Source organism: Apteryx rowi, unplaced genomic scaffold (assembly GCF_003343035.1).
Source record: "Apteryx rowi isolate R43461 unplaced genomic scaffold, aptRow1 scaffold_489, whole genome shotgun sequence".
NCBI lineage: Eukaryota > Metazoa > Chordata > Aves > Apterygiformes > Apterygidae > Apteryx > Apteryx rowi.
Window position 1 is genome coordinate 227,636 of NW_020450748.1, and position 24,267 is coordinate 251,902.

The window sequence follows — 24,267 nt, forward strand, 5'->3', positions numbered from 1 at the left end:
TGGCCAGACCAAAGAACAGTTGTAGAGTACTGTAGCGTTGTGTTTTCAGGAGTAAAGCAGATGACCTGAAATAGTTCTTGCAAATAAGTGTTTGTATTTGCAGGTTTTTGCAAATAAGTGATTGCTATTTTCAAGCAGACTAGAGGGCAAATGGAAGCTAACAAAGGTGGTAGTTCAAATCCTCATCCTTCAAACAGCTACACAGAGGTGGGATGGACCCCTTTTCCACTTCATTGTGGTTTTATGTAGATAAAGGTGTCTGTTCATATGAACTTGCTTATTTACATATGAGTTTGTGTAATTACTGATCACTAATTATGTAATAGGTGAATTGTACCTATTCTRTTTGATACTTGGATGTAGCAACACACCTGAACTTTCTATTCTGCTTTTGTTTAGATTTTTTTTAACTTCCTTTTTGTTCTGTTAGATAATGTTGTGTTAATTTTTTATCTATAGGTTAATTGCAACTGTGATTTTAGTGTTGGTGTCTTTAAAAAGCTGACTTTAGAATTAGCTTAAAGTCATTTGGCTTTTATAGACAAAAATGTCATGAGCCTCAGATGTTTAATGAAACATCGTATTTGGGAGTCTAGAGGAAATGACTTGAAAGTTATATAGTCCAATTTACAGGTAATCACTCTTGTATAAAAAAGGTTTAATGGGGGTCAGGGGAAACTAGGGGAAAGGATCCGAGAGGATGTAGTACAGTATTTAGTAAACACATTGTAAACAGGGCCTTGCCTAGACTTCTGTATCTCAGACCAACAACAGACATCATTTTAGTGTTAAACTATTGTGATTATAAGGAATATTTCTGATGTCTCTGATAGTTGGTGTGGATGACTACAGCTCAGAGTCTGATGTGATTATTATACCTTCAGCCCTGGACTTTGTCTCACAAGATGAAATGTTGACGCCTTTGGGAAGACTGGACAAGTACGCTGCAAGCGAGAACATATTTAACAGGTATGCTTTTTAAATGTCTTCTCTGGAGAACAGTGTGCACACTATTCATCTGATTCAAATCTGACTCATGTTAATTTGCATGAAATACAAATAATTAAAAACCCCTCATATTTACAAAATTCTTCAGTTCCCACTTCTCCTTCTGCTTGCTGATGCACCCTCTACTTACAGAGAACAAAATATTCATGCTAACAACAACAAAAAAAATTGCTTACCTGTTAAGTAACTGCAGTTCAGGACTCCTTGAACTTTTTCATGAAATGGACCATATCCTGTTAGTTTTTTATGGACACTTCCATTCCTGTTGACCCAGGGCTAGTAGATAATTGTTAACTGTATCCATAACTGTGTGGAAAGTGACATTAGGAAAATATTTAATGAAAGGTCAGGAGAAAATAATGAACAGCACTGTAACTTGCCAGAGGAACTCAAGTGTTCTGCAGATTCATCCTAATCTGTAGACAACAGTTTGAGTATAGCTGCTTCAGGTTATTGAAAACAAAAGACAGGCTAAAAAGAAARTCTTACCTTGCCCTGTTAATATTTTAGTTTAGGTTTTCCACTTTGTATTTCTCTAATGCTCCTGAGCTAGTTGCTTCATTTAAAAGCACAGGTATTGTAGAACACTGCGCACACACACGCGTGCACACTCTGCAAGGGAATGGAGATATTCAGAACCAACATTTATTTTAATTGTAATTGTAAACAGTTACTAGATCACAGAAACACCTTAAGTATTGTTGAGGTTTTCTGGTGTTTTATTTTAACATAGTTTGACTTGGGCTCCAGGTACGTCTTTAAGAAAGTATGCTTGCTTTTATGTTGGATTCTTAATTCAGGAGTATATAGAAGATAGGTCTATAATCAACCACACCGTAGATTATCATATTTATTTTGTTTGCCTGGCCACAATTCTGTAATGATTTAGCCATGTGTTTAACTTAATCATGTGGAGTGTACTTAAAATACCATACTACATATATTAACATATTCTGAATTTTCAAGGCCAGTGTGTTTTTATTCAGATTGAACTCAAGCTAACAATTTTAAAATGGTTTCTCTTATAGCCTGCATAAATGTGTATGTATAACTTAGTTTTGAAATGCTTGATTATACCATTTTCCTGAAATCTAAAGTTTGTGCTATTTTATGATTTGAGGTGAAATCAGCAATTTGCCAGCCAGGAAGGTGCTGGGTTTTTTGAGTTTTCATGAGGAGGGAGGGAAGAGGATTGAGCCTTCAGGCTTATAAGTATTTGATTTGTGACAATTATGTAATAAAAACCTGCAAGAAGGAGAACAAATTTCTGAGAATCTCAAGTTGTGCAACTTGAACTTTGAGCAAGAATGTTGGTCCTAATGTTTTACTTGCCCATCTAAGAAAAAACTGCCCRAGTCTGTCAGTGTGCATCACCACGGGTGTGGGGCATGTATAAACTTGAAACCTTGTTGATGACAGTGTCCAGCTTCATGCATCCTGTGCTTGCTTGTGGTTTTTCTGCAGGGGAAAATGGGTGGAGTAGCTAGAGTTTTCCCTGTTTTTCTTGTTGCCTGTATAGACCTGTTATTTAATCCTAAGTCTCTTTGTAAGCCTAGGTGTATTATTTAGCACAAGATAATATAGGAATTAGTATGAGATAGCCATTAGTGATAAGACTGTGAATAGCTATTGAATCCAAAGGCAACTATTACAGGCAGCTTATATCAATTTAGTATTAATTGGTCTGAGGAAATATCAGAGATTTTTGCTAGACAAAGATGAATTGGAGTTTTTCATAGGCATAAGTTCAGAAGAAACAGATTAAATGTAATTTAATTTATGTCTTTTTAGATAAAAATGGTATTGCATCCAATTACCTTTATGTAGATTTAAGATTATTTTCTATTATGATTGAGATAATAAAACCGTGTTTCTCTGACCTTGAACCTGCATTCATATGGAAGTTTCAATCTGTATATGTTTATACCCTTGAAACATAATTGTTGAATCTGTGTAAATCAGAGTAAGTTGGGTTTTTTTGTTTTTTTTTTTTTTACTTTAAATATATGAATTCCCTTTTAGTGTTCTTTGAAATAAACTTTACATTTCATTTTACATATTCTTTCATTTTGCATATGTTTCTGTTTTCATTTTCTCTGTCTGGTAAGTCATCTGCATATGTTTCATACTTCTGTAGCACATTATCACATTTGTAGTACACTATTATAGTGAATAATTACAGTGAAATTGTTTTTTAATCAGTTAACACAAAAGCCTAGTCATCTTTGAGTGGATTCCTTGAACACTCATGATTTTTTAGCTGGCATCTTTAGGTCAGAGCCTGTTGCCCTGAGATGAAACTTGATCTATGTCTGTATCCTGAGAAATATTAGCAGATTAGACTTGAACTTGCAAAGAGGAATTTCTTCCTTATTTACATATGTGTGATTTTTGATCGGATGAAGAAGGAGTGAGGTAGGGAAACCTTCAGTAGCTTTCTAAATGGTGGGAGGAGTTGCTGTGTGCCAATTTTGGCATGTTGTTTACATTCTCACTGTTTAAATGTTGTTGATCAAGTACCACAGATGTTGTCTTAGTCTTTGAGACTGGAGGGGAACCTGACAAATGTTATGACATGATCCTTCTTGCATTTGAAAACCAAGGCAAGTATGGCTGCAGTTATGTTTTATTAATGAACTGAAGAGGCAGCCTCCAAACCAGATTTGAGAAGCATATCTAGCACATGCCTTAATAATTCGATTTCATGTTGCAGCAAGAGAAGATGCATAGCAGAGAGCCAAGGCCATCACTGAAAAGCAGGGTCTCCTTGTGTCTGGCAGCACTGATGTGCCAGCATGACATGGATGAGGATTCCTTTTTGTTACTTGCTTTAGAAACCAATTGCTGGTGCAGATTGGAGCATGACATGGATGAGGATTCCTTTTTGTTACTTGCTTTAGAAACCAATTGCTGGTGCAGATTGGAGCATAATTCTTACCTCTTCTCATTTGAAAAATCCTCTGAATTTTCTAGATTTTCTTGCCATTAACCTGCTTCCATTTCTTGTTATGAAGGCTCAGAAGTCTACAGCACTTCCCAATAGATCTGCCTGAAAAGGGAGACAGTTCCTGAGCAGCAGGCCCTTCCTTTTGATCAGCGTACTTTTTGAGGAATTGCAGTTGCCCTTTTCCTTCAAACCAAGGCAGATTGTGGCAGACTCTCATCCGTCAGTACGGTCAGTCTTGGCTATGAATATAGATATTTTTAAGTTACCAGTCCTGCTTCCTCTTCTGAAGTACTTCTTTGCTCTTCCCATAGAGAAGAATATTACTTGTAAGGGAGTTTTAGAAGACTTCTGTTGTGCACTAGGGTGGTAATCTTAGCGGAGCCTTCCAAGGCAGGACAGACTTCACAGCATTTTCAGCTGTGAGAAAGCTTATTACTTCCTTTCTTTCTTCTATCAGAACCAGAGCATACCTCTTGTGACTGAATGGGGACAGACTTGGAAACACTGTAACTGTCTCCCGTCCTGTAGGCATCCTCTTCTGTGAAAGAGGCTCATCTAAGTCCCAGTATTGGCCATAGTGACTGTCAGATGTTTCAGAATGTTTTTTAATTGTCTGCTTTTCAGCTATTCTCTGAAAAATACCTGCTATTTTTTGAAACGGTTCAACTTTGAAGTACTGGTAGAGCAGCACTCAGCAGTCACTGAAGATGTATTGGATCTAGAAGAGGGATTAAGTGTGGGTGTGTGTACTTATGTACAGGTTATCAGTGGCACTTTTGCTGTCTACAATGTCGATGAAGACTGGGCCTAAACATTCTGGGAAACTTGTTGTATTTGACTAAAAGATGTGCTCCTCTGACTTTATGACATAGGCATATGGCTTCTCATATGGTTGGTAGAAGGTAGCCTTCTTGTTTTGTGGACTCCAGATGGAAGAGAGCAAACATCAGAAAGGAGGGTTAGCTGCACCACGTGTGACAATGAATGATTTTAATGTGGTTATTTGATTCTTGGCTCTAGCAGTCACAATATCCACCCTGGTTGTATATGTCTGTGATTCTGGAAAATAATCTAGATGTCTTTAGAATATATCCTCTGTGGTGGAATGAGGCTTTTTAGGAACTGAGAAATCAATTTCTTTTTGAGGAATTGAAGGTCATGAAGAATTTTTAGAAATTCTTGTCTCAGGACCATGCTGTAAGCCTTTCCTCTTCTCAACTCTGTTTAGCAGGGACAGGGCCATCATTTTACCCTGCAAGTGACAACTAGGATTTGCATGCAGGAAGTACCCCCACTGTAACAGGAGGATGCTGTTTTCATCCTTCTTTGTTGCACTGCATATCAAGAACTTCTCTAAGGAAGTATGTTTGGTGGGATGTTGATAATCATATCAAGACCATCCTTAAGCTTAAGAAAATACCATGCCTCATTTTCATTTAGGTATAATCAGATTATAGCCAACAAGTTGATTCAGAATTTGGTTATCCTCAGCTGCCCTTTTTTCTCTCCACTCCCTTTCCATCCATCTATGCAGCTTAGCCCAGTGTAAGTCTCCTCTTTTCTGGGTATTTGGTGGACACTGCCAATAAGAAAATGCCAAACTCAAGCCGAAGCGATGCAGATGAAGCTGTAATGGAATTAATTCTGACTATATTTGTCAAAGAACTTGTTGTTGTAGGATAAATTAGGTTCTTTCTCCTCTTTTCTAGCTTCTCCCTTCCAATTGTCCAGTCTCCCTCACCCCATTGTATGTCAGAGAGCAAATTCAGTAAAAATGAAACAAAACCCCAAAACACATTTTTGCACGCAAAATCATAGATACGTACCTACAAAATAAAAATTATTCAAGTTTAAATTTCGTAAAACAAATAAAGTTTACCTTAGAAATGTACGTTAAAATGATGTTAATATAAGCTGAACTATCCAATGTCTATTTTCCCAAGTAGAAGTCTTAATTACTTCAAAAATACTCCTTATATTTATAAAGGCTGAGAGGGCATGTACCTCTTTATGTGCATTTAGCCTTTCTTTTAAGAAAGGTACAAAGATTTTCATTTTGAAATTGAGAGCTGATTCAGAATATCTTCTGAGATTATTTGGGGAAGAAAGTGCCAAGCTAAGCTAATGGTAATGCTCATGTAAATTTGAAAAGTCTTCAAATCTTGATTTAGAACTTATGCATAAATCTGAAAAGAAAAATTAATGCCTTCTTCACTCCTCTCTCACTGTCTCTCTCTCTCTTTTTTGTATGCTTACTTGCTAAATGCACCTCCTGTACAAATGAGCTCTCTGATGTTTATATTTTATAGTAGAAATTTATTAAAGAGTTAATAATGGTGATTGGGAGACCTCTGGTATGCAGTAGTTATGCCACTTAGGAGTCTCAGTACAGATTCCAAATAAGGTCAATGTATAAAAGGAGTTTGAATGAGCCAAGCAAAGGTATTTATAGCTCTTCTCTGGGTATATCATTGTAAATTCCAATTATGTCCTTGTGCGCAGAGTCTTTGAAATATCTGTGCCCTGCCTGTGGACATAAAGGCAGGGTGTTTCTAATCTATCCCCATTTTCTCTTGCTGCTAACGACAATGAAGTGGTGCCTTTAAGATACCCTAACTGCAAGTCCATCAGTTTTCTAGCTTTGGACAAGCTCTCTCTGTGCTTGCTCATGAAAACTTGGACTTCGCTAATTATCTTCTGCATATAATAGCTAAAGTGTTTTTTATTCATGCTGCACTCCAGCCTTCAGTCCCTGCTCTTTGGCTGGTCACCTATTTAATGTACAAGTAGTTGCATTCCTGCTTAGGTGGCAGTTGTATACCAAAGGCATATATGGCAAATAAATAAATAATTTTCATTGAGAGTTCACAGCTGTAGTGTTACTGACTTGAAGCTTCAGTTCTGCCAGAGCAGGTAGTGAAAGTGTGTTTGGACCTGGAGGAGTCAGGTGCTAGATCTCACGGAACAGGAGAAAAGATATAGCTCTATTAGTTGGAGCAATGAAGACAACTATGCTGGCAGTGAGAACGCATATGCATTGGAATTCTCTGTGGAGCTTGGTATGACATGTTAGGCAAGCACTGCACAAACCCTTGCTGGAGGCAAGAGAGAAAAGGCAAGAAATCATTAAGCCTAGCCCCAGCTCATGGCTTGATAGCCAAGAGCAATTTATAGTAACAGAACTTGTGCCACTGAAACCACTGACGTTGTCATCATTAATGTTGCTGGAGTTGTTTCTGTCATACGTGTACTTGGAGAAGTCTGATTCCCTGTTAGAAAACACTCTGGGGATTGAAGCAGGTAAAGTACTGCACGTGTTGTCGTTACCTCCAGAGGAAACCTCTTCTTTTCTTTCCTTGTTATAGGATATATCTTGCCTTTCTTGAGCATGAAGTAATGTTCACTTGATTTTTTTATTATTATTATTATTATTTTTTGGCTGTATCTGTGTCTAGACCAGACAGCTCATCCTTCAGAGCTCTCTTACAATTACATGAATGATGGTACTCACCTGGCAGTTCCTGGGCAAGCTACCATTAGCCTTATATGCTACTGCGCATTGATATTTTATTGCAGTCCTCTGTAGTATGCTTTTTGTGGCTAGACCACTAGTGCTTGCATGAGAAGGGAGATCAGGCTGCTGGACAGGGAACCAGGGAACCTTGCTTACTCTCTGCTCTCCAGTAAGCARAGCATGTTAAAGTATGAGCTTGCAGTGCCCAAATCATTCCTCATTAACTGCCTGAACACTAGCTCTCAGCCTGTGGCAAGTGCAAGGTTGGTTTACCTCTCTGTCCTGTGTTTGCACCTTGGAGGGGCACACAGAATTTTGACAGATTGTTGGGGATAGTGGCAGACCTAGATCAGAGCCCATAATGTTTAGAGGACATAAGTGGGCTCCTTTCTCCCAGAATGCAGGATAAGTGTAGTTAGAAATTACCCTGTCATCACTGTCTACTTACCCAGTTGTGTTTTCTACAAAAGAGCCTAGAATGCCCTGTTGTGTTTTTATTCTAATGCTTTTTACAAGAATCTGCTGAAAGCAAATTGGACACTTTGATTCCTTTAAATGCCAGAGAGGAGTACCACCTTGGTACAGGTGAGAGACACCATCTATCTTTAGTCCAGGGGAAAAAGGTGAGTGTCCCTTCTTAGCTCTGAGTGGATTTAATAAATAAGTCTTATCTAGTTCAGGATAGGGTTTGTGTTTTCATCTCCTTCTTTTGAGGAGAAGGTTTGTGGCTTTTAGCTTACATGGTGTGTACTTCTATGTAGCCATCTCATAGCTCACACGAAATACCAAAGACTCACAGCGGGATCTGGCCACCACAGGTCAGCATACTGCTAGCAAGGCTCTACATGGTGATGAGTCTTTTTAAAATGTCCAGCATGGTAGGGGCCCATTCCGGAGTCCCCATGAGCCAGATAAGGTGTAGTGCTGGTGATTGTTGTGGTTCCTTATTCACTGTGACCATTTTCATACTGGGATGTCCATCCATCCCTGCCCTTACAGGTAGAGTATTCTRTGAGGGCAAATGTCAAGTAGAGATCCAGACTTGGTCATTGCCCCAGACAGCTTGGATATTGTCTTGACATACACTGTGTAAGGAGTGTATTTCCAATGGGAAATTCCTAAGAGTAGAAAGTGGCAAGAAAGCTGTATCTGAAGTAGAAGAGGTGCTTGAGGTCATTATTTATGATTTATAGCTCTTGTGAAATCACCAGGATAAAAGGTAATAGGCAGTATGTTTAATTTGAAGCATATTATTCTAGAAGTCAGTTCTGTTTCCAGGCCCAGCTTGCAGCAGTATCTGGGTAGTTTGTTCTGGTTCAGTTGTGCAAGGAGTTCGTGAGCACCACCGCTTATAGCTAGATTTGCTGACATCTATTCTCTAGTCGAGATTGTTGCATCTTCATCAGTGGTCTCAAAATTCCAACTCAGCAGGTCAGTTGACTTCTCTCTTTCCAAAATTGTGTTTGATATGTATGAGGGACATGCATCCACGCAGGCTGGCATATGAAATACACTTCATCAGTTTCTCTTCTCTTTTCAGAGGTGTCCAGCCCTTTAAAACACCAAGTCACCTCTGTTTCTAGGTTTGTGTGTCACATAGTCTGTTTCCCTAGCTGAACTTCAAACTGAAAATTAAGTTCTCTGTCTGGAAACATTGCATTTTTACCAAGTTGAAAGTCAAATAGAATGAGGAAAAGGAAATTTGTTAAAGGCAAAGAGTTTTTGCAGCTTGTTTTTTAGATATTTTTCATCTGTATGTTAAAACAGTTTCATTTAAAATAGTTTTGCAAGTGGCCAATGTGAAACATGTAAATTACTGATTTCCAGTTTGAGAAAATATAAATGTCTGCTTAGTTTTGGGCATTCATGAAAACTCACTGAATTTCTCCAGTCACATGGAACTGTAGAGTTCACAAGGTCCCCTGTACACCAGGATTGTAACCCTCTGTTTGTTACCATTTTGTGGCTATCTTTCACATTCCCCATTTGTCCTCAATGTGAGAGAGTTTGTCTATGCATCTGCTGTTGTTTACTGCCTTTCTGTTTGTCAACAGTGTTATATCTAGGCTACCTCCTGACAGTGTTTCCATCAGTCAGTTCTAGAATTATCTGGCATTTGTCCTGTGCAGCTTCAGCATTTTGATAAATTGCTCAGGGGCAGCAGAAGAGTTAGCAGCATGTGGAACAGTGTTCCTTGGTCCATTCAACTGTTGCGGTAATCCTGATAGCTCTTTGGACTAGTGAGCGGGTGTTCAACCCACACTGCCCAAAAGGGTGAAAAATGGCATTAAAGAGACAGCCATGTTGCCATTGCAAGCTGTTATTGAGAAGGAAGGTTGGTTGACACATGTTGTCATCTGTATTGTTTAAAAATTTAATGTTTAGGACTCTCCAGGTAACTGATGGGTATGAATTCGTACCATAGGCTGCAACAGTAACAGGACAAAAATCCAGATCTGATTGTATCTTGTCACTGACAAGTTAACCCTTAAAAAATTTCTCATGACTTGGAAATAGTAACTGAAGCGATTCTGACTTGTTTCATATTAACTTAATTTTCATTTGCTACTTTGCTTAATATATGTCCCAGGAACACACACGCTAGTGCATGTGTTCTCTTTATTTTCACAGTGTGTACACATTGTTCTGTATAGCGTTTGAATGAAGCATAGCTTTTAAATGTCATCATTGGTTTGGAAATCTTCAGCTTGAGTGCTCATGCTTTCATTTGTGAAAATAAGCTCATAATTCTATTTAAAACTGTCCTGACAATAGTGATGTTGCCTTGCTTTGTATGAATCAAGTTAGGGAATTCGGAAGTGAGGATGGAAGGCTGATACTGACTTTCCAACATTCAGCTCCTGTGTGTTCACTCAACAAATAATTACCATTTGTTGGTTTGTGGCTGGTTTCCATTGTCCTTGTAAACTGAAGGGATAATTCCAATGTTACGTTTGAAGTTAACAGTTCTTTAGGATTATGGTGAACATAATTCCTAAAGCAGTACTAACTAAAATTACTGAGTTAAAAATGAACCTACGTAAAATTTTACTGTTTGATTTAAGAAACTTGTATGACTGCATGGSTTTTTGATTTAGATGTGTTTCTGGACACAGTGCTATTTTTTAATCTTTCTTGTTATCTAGGCAAATGGTGGCTCGAAGTTTGCTGGACACTTTGAAGGAAGTCAGTGATGATGAGAGAGATTGTATTGCTGTGTTGGAGAGAATCAGCAGATTAGCTGATGATTCAGGTAGGTAGTATTAAACGTGTTATTGGGTTAATGAGGGAAAATTAGAACTGCTGAACTTGAACCAATGTACTCTCTCTTACCTTCTTCCATATGCAACATAGATTTCTTACAGAATGCAATAAAATGCTGTAAAATTCCCTTTCCCTGAATCATCCCCCCAAAGATGACTTTTTTTTCCTTGCTGTTTTCCTCAACAGCGTTAAGCCCCTTCAAAACACAGGGTTAGAACTTTCCATCAGTACGTTTTGAATAGCTTTTTATTCTGTACTTATTTGGCTGATTAGTAAATCTATATGATTACTTTACAATTTGTAGATAAAGATGAATTTCTTGCCTCGAAAAGAATCATGCCAAATTCCCATTAGTTTTGATAGAATTTGAATGCTGAAGTTGATAAAGACTGATCACTTTTAAGCAATGTTCAAGATTGGTCCCAGCTGTGGGATGATTTTTTTCACAACCAGATGTGAAGATAAGAGGCAGGAGGAATTGGTAGAAAAGGTACAGATATGTTTAAGTAATGAGTGGGAGGGGTTTGCAGGGAGAGAGGGGTTTTTGCTTGTGAATATTTTGAGACCATTGGGTGTTTGGGATAAAAGGTAAAACTAGGAGAAGATTGGGAAACAAATGTGAAAGAAAAGAGAGAGTGCTTAAAAGGAAAAAAAAAAAAAAGTGGGAGAGAAAAGTGGGAAAAATTATGTGGACAGATCTGCAAAAAAATTCTGGGTTGAAGAGTCTCTTGAAAGAGTTGAAGGGCTTGAATTCGACATAACACAGTGCTGATATCGTTGAAGTACCAAAAGGAGGAAAAAAGGCTTTAGCAGCAAAGCATCAGAGAAGATCTAAACTTCATTCTTTTGTCATTTTAGGAATGCTGTGGAGAGTAAGAGAAATTTATATTAAATCTTGTATGAGAAGAACACTTATTTCTCCTGTTAAGGTCTTTTAGTTGTTTTTCCCTTCATCCAGAATTGCAGGACATAATGCTTTGCAAGGATAAAGTATTCTGTAAGAACCTACTGTCTTCATTTAAAATATACATTTTGATTTTTGTGAGCAAATGTCCATGTTTAGTGAGGAAAAATAACGTGTTGTAAACATCATATAATTGTTTTGAGTACATCTCCAAGGATTCTTTAAAAGAAAAAAAAATCACTGTTCATTTAAAATTGCATTTTTAATCCAAAACAGTGGCATGCCACTGTTTCTAGAGCACTTTCCTGGCTAAGCTCTGACTTTGGAATCTATACATATATACAATGTTGGTTTGTGTGATGTTTTTAACAGTGCTGATAATCACAAACTTTCTGAAGCTTCAGTTTGTTTTGAGTCCTGAAAACAGGACAGGTGTGTCCAGGGGAAAATGGTCTTGTACAGTAACTTTGTAGCTGTAGGCTTTCATTTGTGACCGAGTGTGTCAAACTGAAGTTTGTTTAGGTAGAAAGGGAAGGAAAACCAAGAGTTGAGCTAAATCCAATTTGTTTCCTTTAACAAGGGTGGAGTACATTTTTAGTCAGGGTTGATATTTTCTCAGCGTCAGTAAAAGCAACATTTCAGGCTCTTCCTGCATTGTAGAAGTTGTCTCAGATTTGCCAAACTAGTAGCACTGGATTCTGTAGCTGCCCCACAAATTAAATTTCTGCAAACTTTGAGTTTCATGCCTGGAGCGGTTGCACTATTGGACTTAGCCTGTTACTGTAAGACAGGTAATTAGAATGATCCTTATGTCTTAAACCATATGAAAATTCATTAGGAAACTAGATCTGCTTTGTATCTTTCTAATGTATGTGCCTGGCTAGTATTCAAACTACAGTGCAATGGTATTTTTTTAAGATTGCTATTACTAGAATTGTTTTTTATTTTTCTCTTACCTGATACTTTTTCTTCCATTTAGGGTATTTTTTTCCAACTTGCTCTGCAAGACTTAAAATGACTAAATTTGGGGAGGTGGGGAAAGCTTGTAAAATTATTTGTGCATTTTGACTCGCTTGGTCAAAGCCAGATGTCTGTATCATTAGAACCATCCTGGAGTCAAATTTTTGTGTTTGAAAGCATGAATAAATAAAATCCAGTAACGTGTGAATTGTTGGGAAGTCAAACTAAATTATGTACAAGCCTTCTAATTTTTAATAGGTTTTATTCATTGGTCTCATGCTTTTTTGTGTTTTTTTTTAACTTTTTGAGGTATTTTTCATCTCTTTGTCAAATCAAGTCAAAGAAGGTGAGACTTTTTTTAATTGTATTTGGGATTGTGTGGTTTGAGTTGAAAATTGAATTGAAAAATTTACGTGGGATACACAGTATCTGCTGCTGCTGTTATCTAAAATACAGATACAACAGTGAACAAGAAATACCACTGTCCTAATGTTGTCTAAACAGTTCTCTGCCTTGTAGATGCCTGGCAACCTCTGAAGTCCAGTAGCTGGGCTGATGTTTTTCAGACATTGTCTCTGCTTGAAAAAGAAGCATTTTGGGGGGGGGGGGGTGTTTTGGGTTTTTTTTTTGGTTTTGGGTTTTTTTTTTGGTTTTGGGTTTTTTTTTTGGTTTTGGGGGTTTTTTTGGTTTTGGGTTTTTTTTTTTATCAGTTGGGACTCCAATGAGATACCCATTTCTGTGTCTGAGCGCAAGAGAATTTCAGCCTCACTAAAACAATTATTATATTTATTCTTTATTTTATGGGTTGGTATGATTTACACAAATCTTGACACACCAACTGGCTGTCATAACCTAAATTTTTTAAGGCATCATGACAGAGACAAATACCAACACTAAAGTTATTCTTAAAAATGAATGTGACAAGAAATTGTCAAAAATAGCTTTTGATGGGAAATATCGTGGACTCTTCCAGGCATCTTTTATTGATTTCACTGATTTATTAAGGTTTCTTTGTGCAGGGGAAAAGAAATCAAGTATTGCATATATAAAGAATACTATGTGATGTTTTAGCATCTTTCTGTCTGCAGCCAGTGTGTGGGTTGCATGTGGACAGATAGTTACTTGCAGTGGTGTAGTGTGTGAAGAACAGCTCTGACTACCATAGTGTAGTTACATGTACAAATTGTATGAAGTGGGTCCCCTCTAGATAGGACATGAAGCATTTTGGATGCTTTCTAATGAACTAGTTCCAGGTTACATTGTCTCATGCGGTTTTGCAACCTTAAGGTGACTAATACAGTTCTATTGGAAAAAATACACTCACTTCAGATGGTGTTAAAGATGAGATGCTCCCAAAACAATATTGCCAATTTTGATGCGATGAAGGAACACAGGAATTGCAATCCTCCAGTATCACACCCTGCTGCAATCTGCAGCAAATAATAGCTGTTTCAGTGGAGGAAGCTCATCCATGGCAGCTGAGAAATAATCAGCCTCCCCCTATCCCCTGGCTTCCCAAAGAAACCTCCTCTTCAAATCTCAGTTGTTTAGAGGGTTTGTTCTTTTCAGCATTTGTCTTCATTGCTGAAGTTGGGTGTTACTGCTCAGTCTGCAATTTTGTTGTGGGATTTGGGTTTTTTCAGTCCTTCCAAACTCTGGACTTCCGTACTGTCTTTGTTAATGAGTTCCCTTCCATAGTTACAGCTGTCATGAGGAAGGAGATATCTTGTATTGATTTTTGAATCTGCTATTTAATTACTTGTTAATTTTTCTGCTTCTTCAGGGGTATAAGTATGGCTTTTCAATTAAATGTTTTTATGGTGTCTTTGAACCCATAGAGGCTCAGTACATGGCAAAAGTTGATTTATTCCCCAGGAATCTTTGTTAGTGTTTAAAAGATTGTTTGTAGTGAAACAGTAGGCCTTCTTCATCCTCAAATATCTTCTAGACTGGATTATCTAGACTGGCTGCAGACCTCTGTGAGCTTGAACAAGGCACTTAGTCTTTTTATTTCACCTGTGTAAATTGGTGTTACTACTGTAGTTTAAGCTTGGATAATACTATTTCAATTGCAGCTGTTGGTATAGTTGAGAGGTGCTAACAATAGCTGCCCAGTAACACATATTACAGTGTTTCGTTTAAGAAAAACTTCATGCTTAAGTAATATTAATGGGGATGCTAATATGTCCCCTTCCCAGCTGCCAGGAGCTCCACCTGATTTTTGCTCCATCTTCAATGTTTAAGGGGTGTTCATACTTCTTCCCCCACCTCCAGCTACATTATGATTCCCCCCGCCCCAGCAGATGCTACCCTCCTTTGTCTCCCCATGCTTATGCTTGGTGACTAATGGCAGATTTCCCCCTCTCTAATTAGTTACTCTGTATTTCACTTCTTGCTCTGCCARTCAGTATGGAAATCCATTTCTGGCTAGTAAGATGGAAAAAAACTCTGACTACTGATGGACCGCATGAGGACTAGTCTGTTTGATGGACTCCTATGTTAAAAGGGACAGGCTCTGATTACAGTGTATTTTTATATTTTCCCTTGACCAGATTTTCTTCTGTCTACAAGAGAAGTAGGAAAGTTGGACAGATGAAACAGGAAATGAGAGAAATTGAAAGGGAAAAGGTGGATGACCCTAGAGGAAAAGAGGGGAAGAGAAAGTGGGATTTGGAAAAGGAGATAAAATTTTAATAGATAAACTGTGGAATTTATTTTATTTAGACTTTATCTTTGACCATACAAATGCCACCCAGTTTAAGACAATTTTGCTAATCCAGTACTATCGCCATGCTGCTGACTGATTGTGGTCTTCAGTATGCTGTAGACTTTATATTCAGGCTGAATGTAGAAGTGGGCATCTCTGGCAGGGGCTCGGGGGTGTCGGTCAGCATGAAAGTTTCCCATAGTGCTTGTTTCTCTATAGCACATATAAATCAATATTTCCACTTGTGCTTCACCAAAATACGGCATTTTTTTAAAATAATGGAAGAGTAAATGCAAAACTATGCATTCATCCATTTACTCCCTACTCTTAACCCTTCATAACCCCTTAATGAGAACAAAATTAATATTTGGATGTACTTAAAACATTCAGCAAAGTTATCTGTTAAAGTAGAATTAACAACACTGTTAGTTACTGTTCACATACATTTTTACTACCCCAAGAACCTTACAGACCCTCACAAATGTAGGGGAAATGGAGTGCTGCTTGTATTCCAGAATGGTCATTTGTGGATAATGAAAGCTGTGCAGAATTTCTTGCAAACACTATATGTGTTGCAGAATAAGCTGTTGTGAAATAACTCTGTAGTTGTGAGTGCTTGGCTCTGGAATAATCACTTCATTTACAAATAACTGTTCTGGAGTAGCTGATATTATTCTGTGCAGCTCTGCAGTAATTCCCTTTTCCAGTATACAGCTCACCATGGTGCTTCCAGCTGGTTCAACATTGTGAAAGTAGAATACAGGCATACCTCACTTTATTGTGCTTTGCAGATATTGCATTTTTTACAAATTGAAGGTTTGTGGCAGCCCTGCRTTGAGCAAGTCTGTCAACGCCATTTTTCCAACTGCATGTGCTCACTTCGTGTTTCTGTGTCACATTTTGGTAATTCTTGCAATATTTCAAACTTTTTCATTATTATTATATCTGTTATGGTGATCTGTGATCAGTGATCTTTGATGTTACTATTGTAGTTGTTTTGGGGCGCCACGAACTGCRCCCATATGAGACAGCGAACTTAATTGATAAATGTTGTGTGTGTTGCAACTGCTCCACCAACCAGCCATTCCCCCGTCTCTCTCCCTCTCCTCCGGCCTCCCTATTCCCTGAGACACAACAGTATTGAAATTAGGGCAGTTAACAACCCTACAATGGCCTCTAAGCGTTCAAGTGAAAGGAAGAGTTGCACGTCTCTCACTTTAAATCAAAAGCTAGAAATGATGAAGCTTAGTGAGGAAGGCATGTTGAAAGCTGAGACAGGCCAAAAGCTCAACCTCTTGTGCCAAGCAGTTAGCCAAGTTGTGAATGCAAAGGAAAAGGTCTTGAAGGAAATTCAAAGTGCTACTCCAGTGAACACACCAGTGCTAAGAAAGCGAAACAGCCTTCTTGCTGATAGGGAGAAAGTTTTAGTGGTCTGGATAGAAGATCAAACCAGCCACAGCATTCCCTTAAGCCAAAGCCTCATCCAGAGCAAGGCCCGAACTCTCTTCAATTCTRTGAAGGCTGMGRGAGGTGAGGAAGCTGCAGAAGAAAAGTTTGAAGCTAACAGAGGTTGGTTCATGAGGTTTAAGGAAAGAAGCCATCTCCATAACATAAAAGGGCGAGGTGAAGCAGCAAGTGCTGATGCAGAAGCTGCAGCAAGTTAGCCAGAAGATCTAGCTAAGAGAATTGATGAAGGTGGCCACACTAAACAACAGATTTTCAATGTAGATGAAACGGCCTTCTATTGGAAGAAGATGCCATCTAGGACTTTCATAGCTRGAGAGGAGAAGTCAATGCCTGGCTTCAAAGGACAGGCTGACAGCAAGAGAACTAGAACTGACAGCAAGGGATCTAGAATTAGAAGCAGAACCTGAAGATGTGACTGAATTGCTGCAATCTCATGATAAAACTTTAATGCATGAGGAGTTGATTCTTATGGATGAGCAAAGAAAGTGGTTTCTTGGGATGGAATCTACTCCTGGTGAAGATGCTGTGAACATTGTTGAAATGACAACAAAGGATTTAGGATATTACATAAACCCTGCCGCTGCTTGATCAACTGAGTTTGAGAGGATTGACTCCAGTTTTGAAAGAAGTTCTGTTGTGGGTAAAATGCTATCGAGCAGCATCGCATGCTGCAGAGAAATCCTTTGTGGAAGGAAGAGTCAATCGATGCGGCAAACTTCATCGCTGTCTTATTTTAAGAAATTGCCACAGCCACCCCAGCCTTCAGCAACCACCACCCTGATCAGTCAGCAGCCATCAACATCAAGGCAAGACCCTCCATCAGCAAAAAGGTTATGACTCGCTGAAGGCTCAGATGATGGTTAGCATTTTTTAGCAATAAAGTATTTTTTAATTAAGGTATGTACATTGTTTTTTTTAGACATAATGCTATTGCACACTTAATAGACTACAGTGTAGTGTAAACATAACTTTTATATGCACTGGGAAACCAAAAATTTTGCGCAACTCACTTTATTGCGATACTCGCTTTATTGTGGTGGTCTGGAATGAAACCCGCAATATCTCCAAGGTATACCTGTACAGTGAGGATTGATGCCTCTGCAGGGCTGAATAAATATTGCAGGTGTATATACCCCCCCCCCCCACATTATATATATATATATATATATATATATATATATATATATGAAATCCAAGTGTATGTGCATGAGCAGCTAGATGAGTGTGTTGACATGTACGTTTAAGAGAAGTGGTATCAAATTTTAGGGAAAATGAAAATACTTTTCATGGGTGGGGAAAGAGCAGGTAAAGACTTTAGCACTTTTGGAGTCAGTTTGGGATATTGGTTTAAACAATGGTTGGTGAAACAGTAAAAACTGAAAGTTGACATATGCAGACCAAAGTCTGCCCAGGTTTTTGAGATGTTGGAGGAAGTGATTGGTTTCAGGTGATCTAGAGATTGAGGGAGGTAGAACTTTACCATTGTATTCTGGAAACTTCTTTTAAAATTTATTTCACAAAGAGGAGAACTGGACATCCATTTTATTTTATTATTCTTAGTTTAGCTTAATTTCTAAAACTCAATTCAGTAATTCTGTGTCTAGAGAATTCATAAGACCTGATGGAATGAAATAAAGTGCTTATAAATGAGAAAAATAGATACGAAAGTGTGGCTGCTTCTGATTTTTTTTCCAAACTTTYTATGTTTGACAAATTGCAGTTTCTTTCTAGTAGCCTGCTACTTTAAGGCACAGACTTGTATATTCAGGAGATAGTCTGAAAAGAAGARCATTTAAAAATACATACTGTGCCAAAATGGAAAAATATTGTTCCAAGCTAATGTTATGGAGAACCTAATCATACACAGTAATTCTCCAGAGTGCCTAAAATGGAAACTTCTAATCATGATGTGAAGTGGAATTCTCCATCCAAATTTTGTTTATATTGTGTGAAAGCCTGGTCCCAACTGTATTGTGCAGTGCAAAAATGTATAATACAGATGTGTTCCCCAGTTGGATGAGTTTATGCTTTAAGAAACTGTGTGTAATAATTCTAGTTGATAATTCTAACAGGTCGTTCCCTGCGTTGATGACCGAGCCATAAATTTGGTTATAAAAAAACATAAAAATTTAAACTGAAATGGCATACACTGTCATGTACTGAAGCCTGCTGGAATCTGTATTAGAGCTGCTGAACTTCTAAGCTCAAGAGGAAGCTGAGGAATGAATGAAGGGAATGAGAGAGGGCTGTATCCTTAGTGAAAGTCTTTGTCTCCTAAAGACCCAAGCAACAATGCCATAATGCAAAAAACCTGCTCTACTGTAACCCCATCAGATCATAAGAATAGGCTCTATTCAGTGCACACTTGAACGTATGCTTCAGTATTTGGAAGAATTGAGCTCTTATCTAAATTGAGAAACTTAAAGTTCAGATTCTTGTGTAGCAGCAGTAATGCCCCAGAACAGCACAAGTGCTTTTCTGATAATGAAATATGGTGTTGCCTTACACAGCCAGTTACGCATACAGTGTGTGTTTGCTTTTAATTGACCTTACCAAGACTGAATAGTTTCCGTGTTCTTAAAAGCTAGGAAACGTAAGAGCTAAGAGGCCTCCACTGTCTTGATTCATTTCTGGGCATGAATTTTACAAATCTTTAATTGCACAGTCCCATTTGTGCTTAGGAGCGCAGGAAGTACAGTGCTCACTTAATGTGAGTAGCTCGTCTGTATTGTCATGCGGTGTGGCCACTCAGTCGTAACTGATGCATAATAGATGAACTCTGTTCTGAAGACAAAACTATCTTATATTTTTGATACTTGTTGCTGTCTTACTGGAGTGCTTCATAACTAAATGTATTAATAGATTTTTCCACAGCAAGTCTAGCCAATTTGGGGAAAGGGAGTGTTGCTATTACTTTATCAGTGTGGAGGTATCAGGGTCAAAACCATCTGCCTGTTTTGAGTGCTTGAACTATGAAGCTTTACGCATAGCTCTTGATAAGCTGAATACAGAGCTTCTGCTTTTGATTGCAGTGGTGAGTATTCTTTCTTCAGCAGTGAAGGCATAGAGTTTGAGATTAGGATGTCAGTAAAATGAGTAGTGTGCAATTACTCTGTGGAGAGTTTGGTTTAAGCATTTTACACTGCTTTACACAGGGCAAAGGAGCAGATCACGTTTCCCACTCAGCAGTGTTTTACTTCTTTCGCTCTATTTTGATGGTAATATCAGAATAAGTAGATAAGTAGCCCCTGCTCGCTCTCTTACCATCGCTTGCTTGCTTCTACCATCAGAGAATTCTGCTACTTGACAGAAATGTGTGATTGCACAGAGGAACCAATCTAAGAACCAGTTCTCACCATTAATCATGCTACTGTGGTGGGGCAAGAGCTGTATCAGCCTGATCAGTTCTTTGATATGGTTTGCTGACTGGCTGCACAAACAGTTGCGTTGGCATAATGGAAAGGACAGCTGCAAGTTTTGGGATTGCAAGGGTGGGAATTGCCAGAAGGAAGTTCAGAAACAATTTAAGAAGCACTGCTGCCAAACATGTAGCCTGGGCCAGACTCTCTCTCTCTTTCTCTCTCTCTTTCTTCTCTTTTTTCTCTCTCTCTTTCTCTCTTTTTCCATCCCACCTCCCCTTCTCAGTAGATATCAGTTGTCTTCCACCTGCTGCAGGGAATGAAGCAGGGGTCCTAAGAAGCGAGAAAGAGATCCTAGTGATACATGTGACACAAGCCTGCTGCACCCTCAGATCACGTTCTGGGCATGTTTTGAAATAGCAGCCTTATGGGAAAGGTGGGAACGAGTCCCTGCAGCCCTGGCATTGGGCCCTGGTTCTGGTTTCTGGTCCAGCAAGTTCCTGTCTTCCTTCCCTTTAGCTGTGGGTTTTATCTCATTGTCATTCGCCACTCAGCCTTCCCCATCCTCGTCCAGCCTGCTCGTTCCTGGTTATGCTCTGATTCTCTTCATAGCTGTGCTTCGACACCTTCTTTTCTAGCCTTTGTGCTTTCTGGCTTTGAATTGGACACTTTTCCTCTGTTGCTTTGCCTGGGTACTAGGAAGGGAGTTACAGGAAGCCTGTCTATCTTTATGCTCAGTGGTTTTCTTCCTGGCTGGAGCAGGCATTCAGCTTAGTCTGGTGGTGCTGGAATAGCACCTCCTCAGTTGCTCTGAGGATGGTTCATCTGCCGCGTATTCAAGAGAGTTGTTCCTGGGAGAGGGGCTGTGTATAGTCTGTCCACAGTGGTGATGACTTTCTCGAACCCGAAATGTGCTCAGCGAGGAAGGACCCTTCAATTTGTAGCTGCTGTAACCTCTGTCAGGTACTGAGCATGGAAACAGAGGGTGTTTCAAGGCCTTTTAGCTTAGCCACCTTTGGGCAAGTTTTTATGCAGATGGAAGAAGCACCTTCCTGATGCAAAAGGACTCCCTTCTCTGTCACATTTCAAAGCCATTCTTCCAAAAGTGAAGAAACTAGGCCTTGCCATATAAGAGGACCAGAACTTAGCATCAGAGGAAAATAGCTGGTTTACCAGCTTTAGTCTAGAGAGCTCATCTACTTCCCCCCCCCCCCTTAAGAAAACTTCATGCCACTTGTGTTCTAATGGCTGTTTTGGCAATTTTTTGTAAGCAAGTGAAAGATGAGTTTTTATAATTGGAAGTACCAGGCAACTTTAATAGTAGGAGGTGCTATAAGCTCTTATTAGAAAATTAGACTGAAGATAATAACTTTTTATTCTCTGACTACATTTTTTTGGAAAAACTACTACTAGTAGTATTTTTTTCTCACATAAATATGATGTGTAGAGTTTCTCTTTCAAAATTAATGTCAAAATTAACTCTTAACAGATGTTAACAGATGGTTATTTTTGTCCATTGACATGCTTTGTGCCACCAAACTAGAATCTAAGCCTTTTGTTGTCTGTTGGTTTTCATTAGTTCAACTTTGATAAAACTTGAAAACATAGTTTTAGTAGCCTTCTTTAGGATCTGATTTCCTTAGGTGCTTGTGTGTATGCTCATGGTTTTCAACCTGCATGTGTTTCAGAACATCTTACGTTTAGTAAGACTGTAAATGACAGAAGTTATTTAATGTTTTAGGAAGAGAAATAGAGCAGACTAGGAGACTTTTTTTCAGTAGTGTGAACAGCCAACCTATTCATTCCTGATTTATCTGGGACTTCATCTTTTATTTTGGACTTTGTCAGCAGTTCCTAAACTTCGCAGAACATTTTTTATGTTTTTTCTGTAACAAAATTAACTTTAGTGTATATCCAAAGAAATGGAGCCAATAGGTATTTTACTACTTTGTATGCTGTGACCTGTTTTGTTGTCTTCGTTGTCTTCAGTGAAGAGACTACACAAAGCATGGTATTTGCCTTATCTTTTTTTGTTTAGTTCAGGCCTAAGTTGTCACTTTCAACCAATTTTCAAGAAGGCTAACTGCTGCATGCGTTGGCTGTGTTAAATACAAATGCAAGTTACGTGTTCCTATTTGGCAAAAGGCTGTATTTTAAGTGTTGCACGTTAATTACAGCTATTCTAAGTACGACGGCTCTCGTCATGCCATTAAGTTTTACCTGAACAATTCATATGTAAAAATTTAGTAAGGGGGACACAATCTCTGAGCAGTACATATTTGATTATTTTGTAAAATGCTGTAGATCAGATTACTGTAACTTGAGAGTAATTGACGGGTCTTCATTACATGTTGTTGTAGGCAATCAATTCTCTGATAGTAACCACAGATGTCAGCAGATTATGTAAGGACAGAAATACCAAGCACTTTGGTCTGAAAGGAGTTCGGTTTTCTTTTTTTTTTTTTTCTTTTCCCCCCTCTTTCCCCTCCCCCCTTTTTTCTTTTCCTGTGCACAGATGGACCATAGGCCTGTGATAATGACCTAATACTTAAACTGAAGATGCTCTTAATATTCAGCTGGGATTTAATTCACGCTTTTTTTTTTTTTCCTCCTCTCATCCTCCAAACAGATGTGCACATTCTGCAGGGGATTAGGATTCATTCAAGTAGTGTACCACTTTCTCAATTAAAAAAAATCAAATATTTTTGAAGTGGTCACCAACTTTGTGATGGAAAAAAAACCCTAAAAGGTTTTCCAGAAGCAACTGGAAGATATGTGACTGTTTCAATCTGACAAAAATATCAGTAGCCTTAAAAAGCAAAGAATGAGAAGGATGATGTGGGTTGTGACTGGCTGTTCTGCTTAGTGGAATCTTTCCCATATGAGAGGCTGTGGCTAGGAGCCTCCTCGATTCTTTTCTTCTCAGAGTAGTATCGGTGTTGGGTTGGCCTTCTGCTTAGCAGCTTTCTTGGAAGTAGGTGATGGCTGTAGGGAGTTTGAACAGAGTTTCTGGTGCTCATAATTCTTGGTGGCTTGCTCTTTTATACCTCTTTTTCATTTTTACTGGGAGTGTGGACCCAGTCTCTTGTAGCAGTTCAGCAGTACATAATGTACTTGTACCTGGGTTTGTAGAAAGGTGGTTCCTATCAAAATGAAACTCAACATAAACATGCCGATGTAAAAACTTCAGATCATGTTTTTTGTGTGGGACTGTAAAAAGTTATTCTGGCAGTGTACTTGTTAACATCTCTAGTGCTTTTTTATTATTTATTTATTTATTGACCCTGACAGAGCCAACGGTGCGGGCAGAACTGATGGAACAGGTGCCTCATATTGCTATGTTTTGTCAAGAAAATAGACCTTCAATCCCATATGCTTTTTCCAAATACTTACTGCCTATTGTAGTACGGTACCTTGCAGACCAGAATAATCAGGTAAGTGTCTTTTAGAAATAGCTAGTTGAAAATACATAGTGTGCACTTTTCAACTTAAATAATTTAGGATCATACAAATGTTTAATATTTTGGAGTAAATAAGGTTATGAATGACTTGAAATACATTGCACTCTAAACTTAGTTGAAAAAATGTTGGATTTTTTTAATAATGTGATCTGTTCTAATTTGGGGGCTTTTATCTGATATTAAGTCTTTCTGGACAAAATCAAACACAGTTATTTTTCTAAGCTTACATATTTTACTTTCCCTTGTAAAAAGGGAAAGTAGCTACAAAAAAAGACTCATTTCTTGGTATAATTCTATTTTTTTTAAGGCCATTACCTACCTTCATACCCAGTTATTTGTATGTCAATCCAATAACTTCTGTTTTGAAAGCTCAGTTTGCACTGAGCTTTGTATGGATTGTCTCTCTGCATGTCTGAATTAGCTCGTCTAAAGCTTTCTCTAGGCTTCTACAAGTCATTTCACTGATTACAGAGTAGATTAATCCTATGTGGTACATTACTTGAAGGATGTGTATTTTAGGCCTCTGAATTTGAGTCACTTTTCTTCTCACCCCTTTCCAGGTTTTCAATATTTAAGAACAGGTACCAAACCTAGGCATATTTTTCTAGTAGTGGTTTTGCTAATTCATATATAATATAACAACCGTGCTTTTGCTTGATATATTGCTTACAGATTC

The 24,267-nt window shown here is 38.4% G+C and overlaps 1 protein-coding gene across 1 annotated transcript in view; it reads left to right on the top strand.

Moving 5' to 3' along the window:
- Nucleotides 1-839: 839 nt before the first annotated feature.
- Nucleotides 840-24,267, top strand: part of PPP4R1 (protein phosphatase 4 regulatory subunit 1) — a 55,246-nt gene continuing 31,818 nt past the window's right edge. The window contains exons 1-3 of the mRNA XM_026078806.1: nt 840-969; nt 10,616-10,722; nt 23,422-23,564. Of these exons, the coding sequence (XP_025934591.1) occupies nt 911-969; nt 10,616-10,722; nt 23,422-23,564 (309 nt within the window). The 5' untranslated portion in view covers nt 840-910. The remainder of the gene's footprint in view (nt 970-10,615; nt 10,723-23,421; nt 23,565-24,267) is intronic.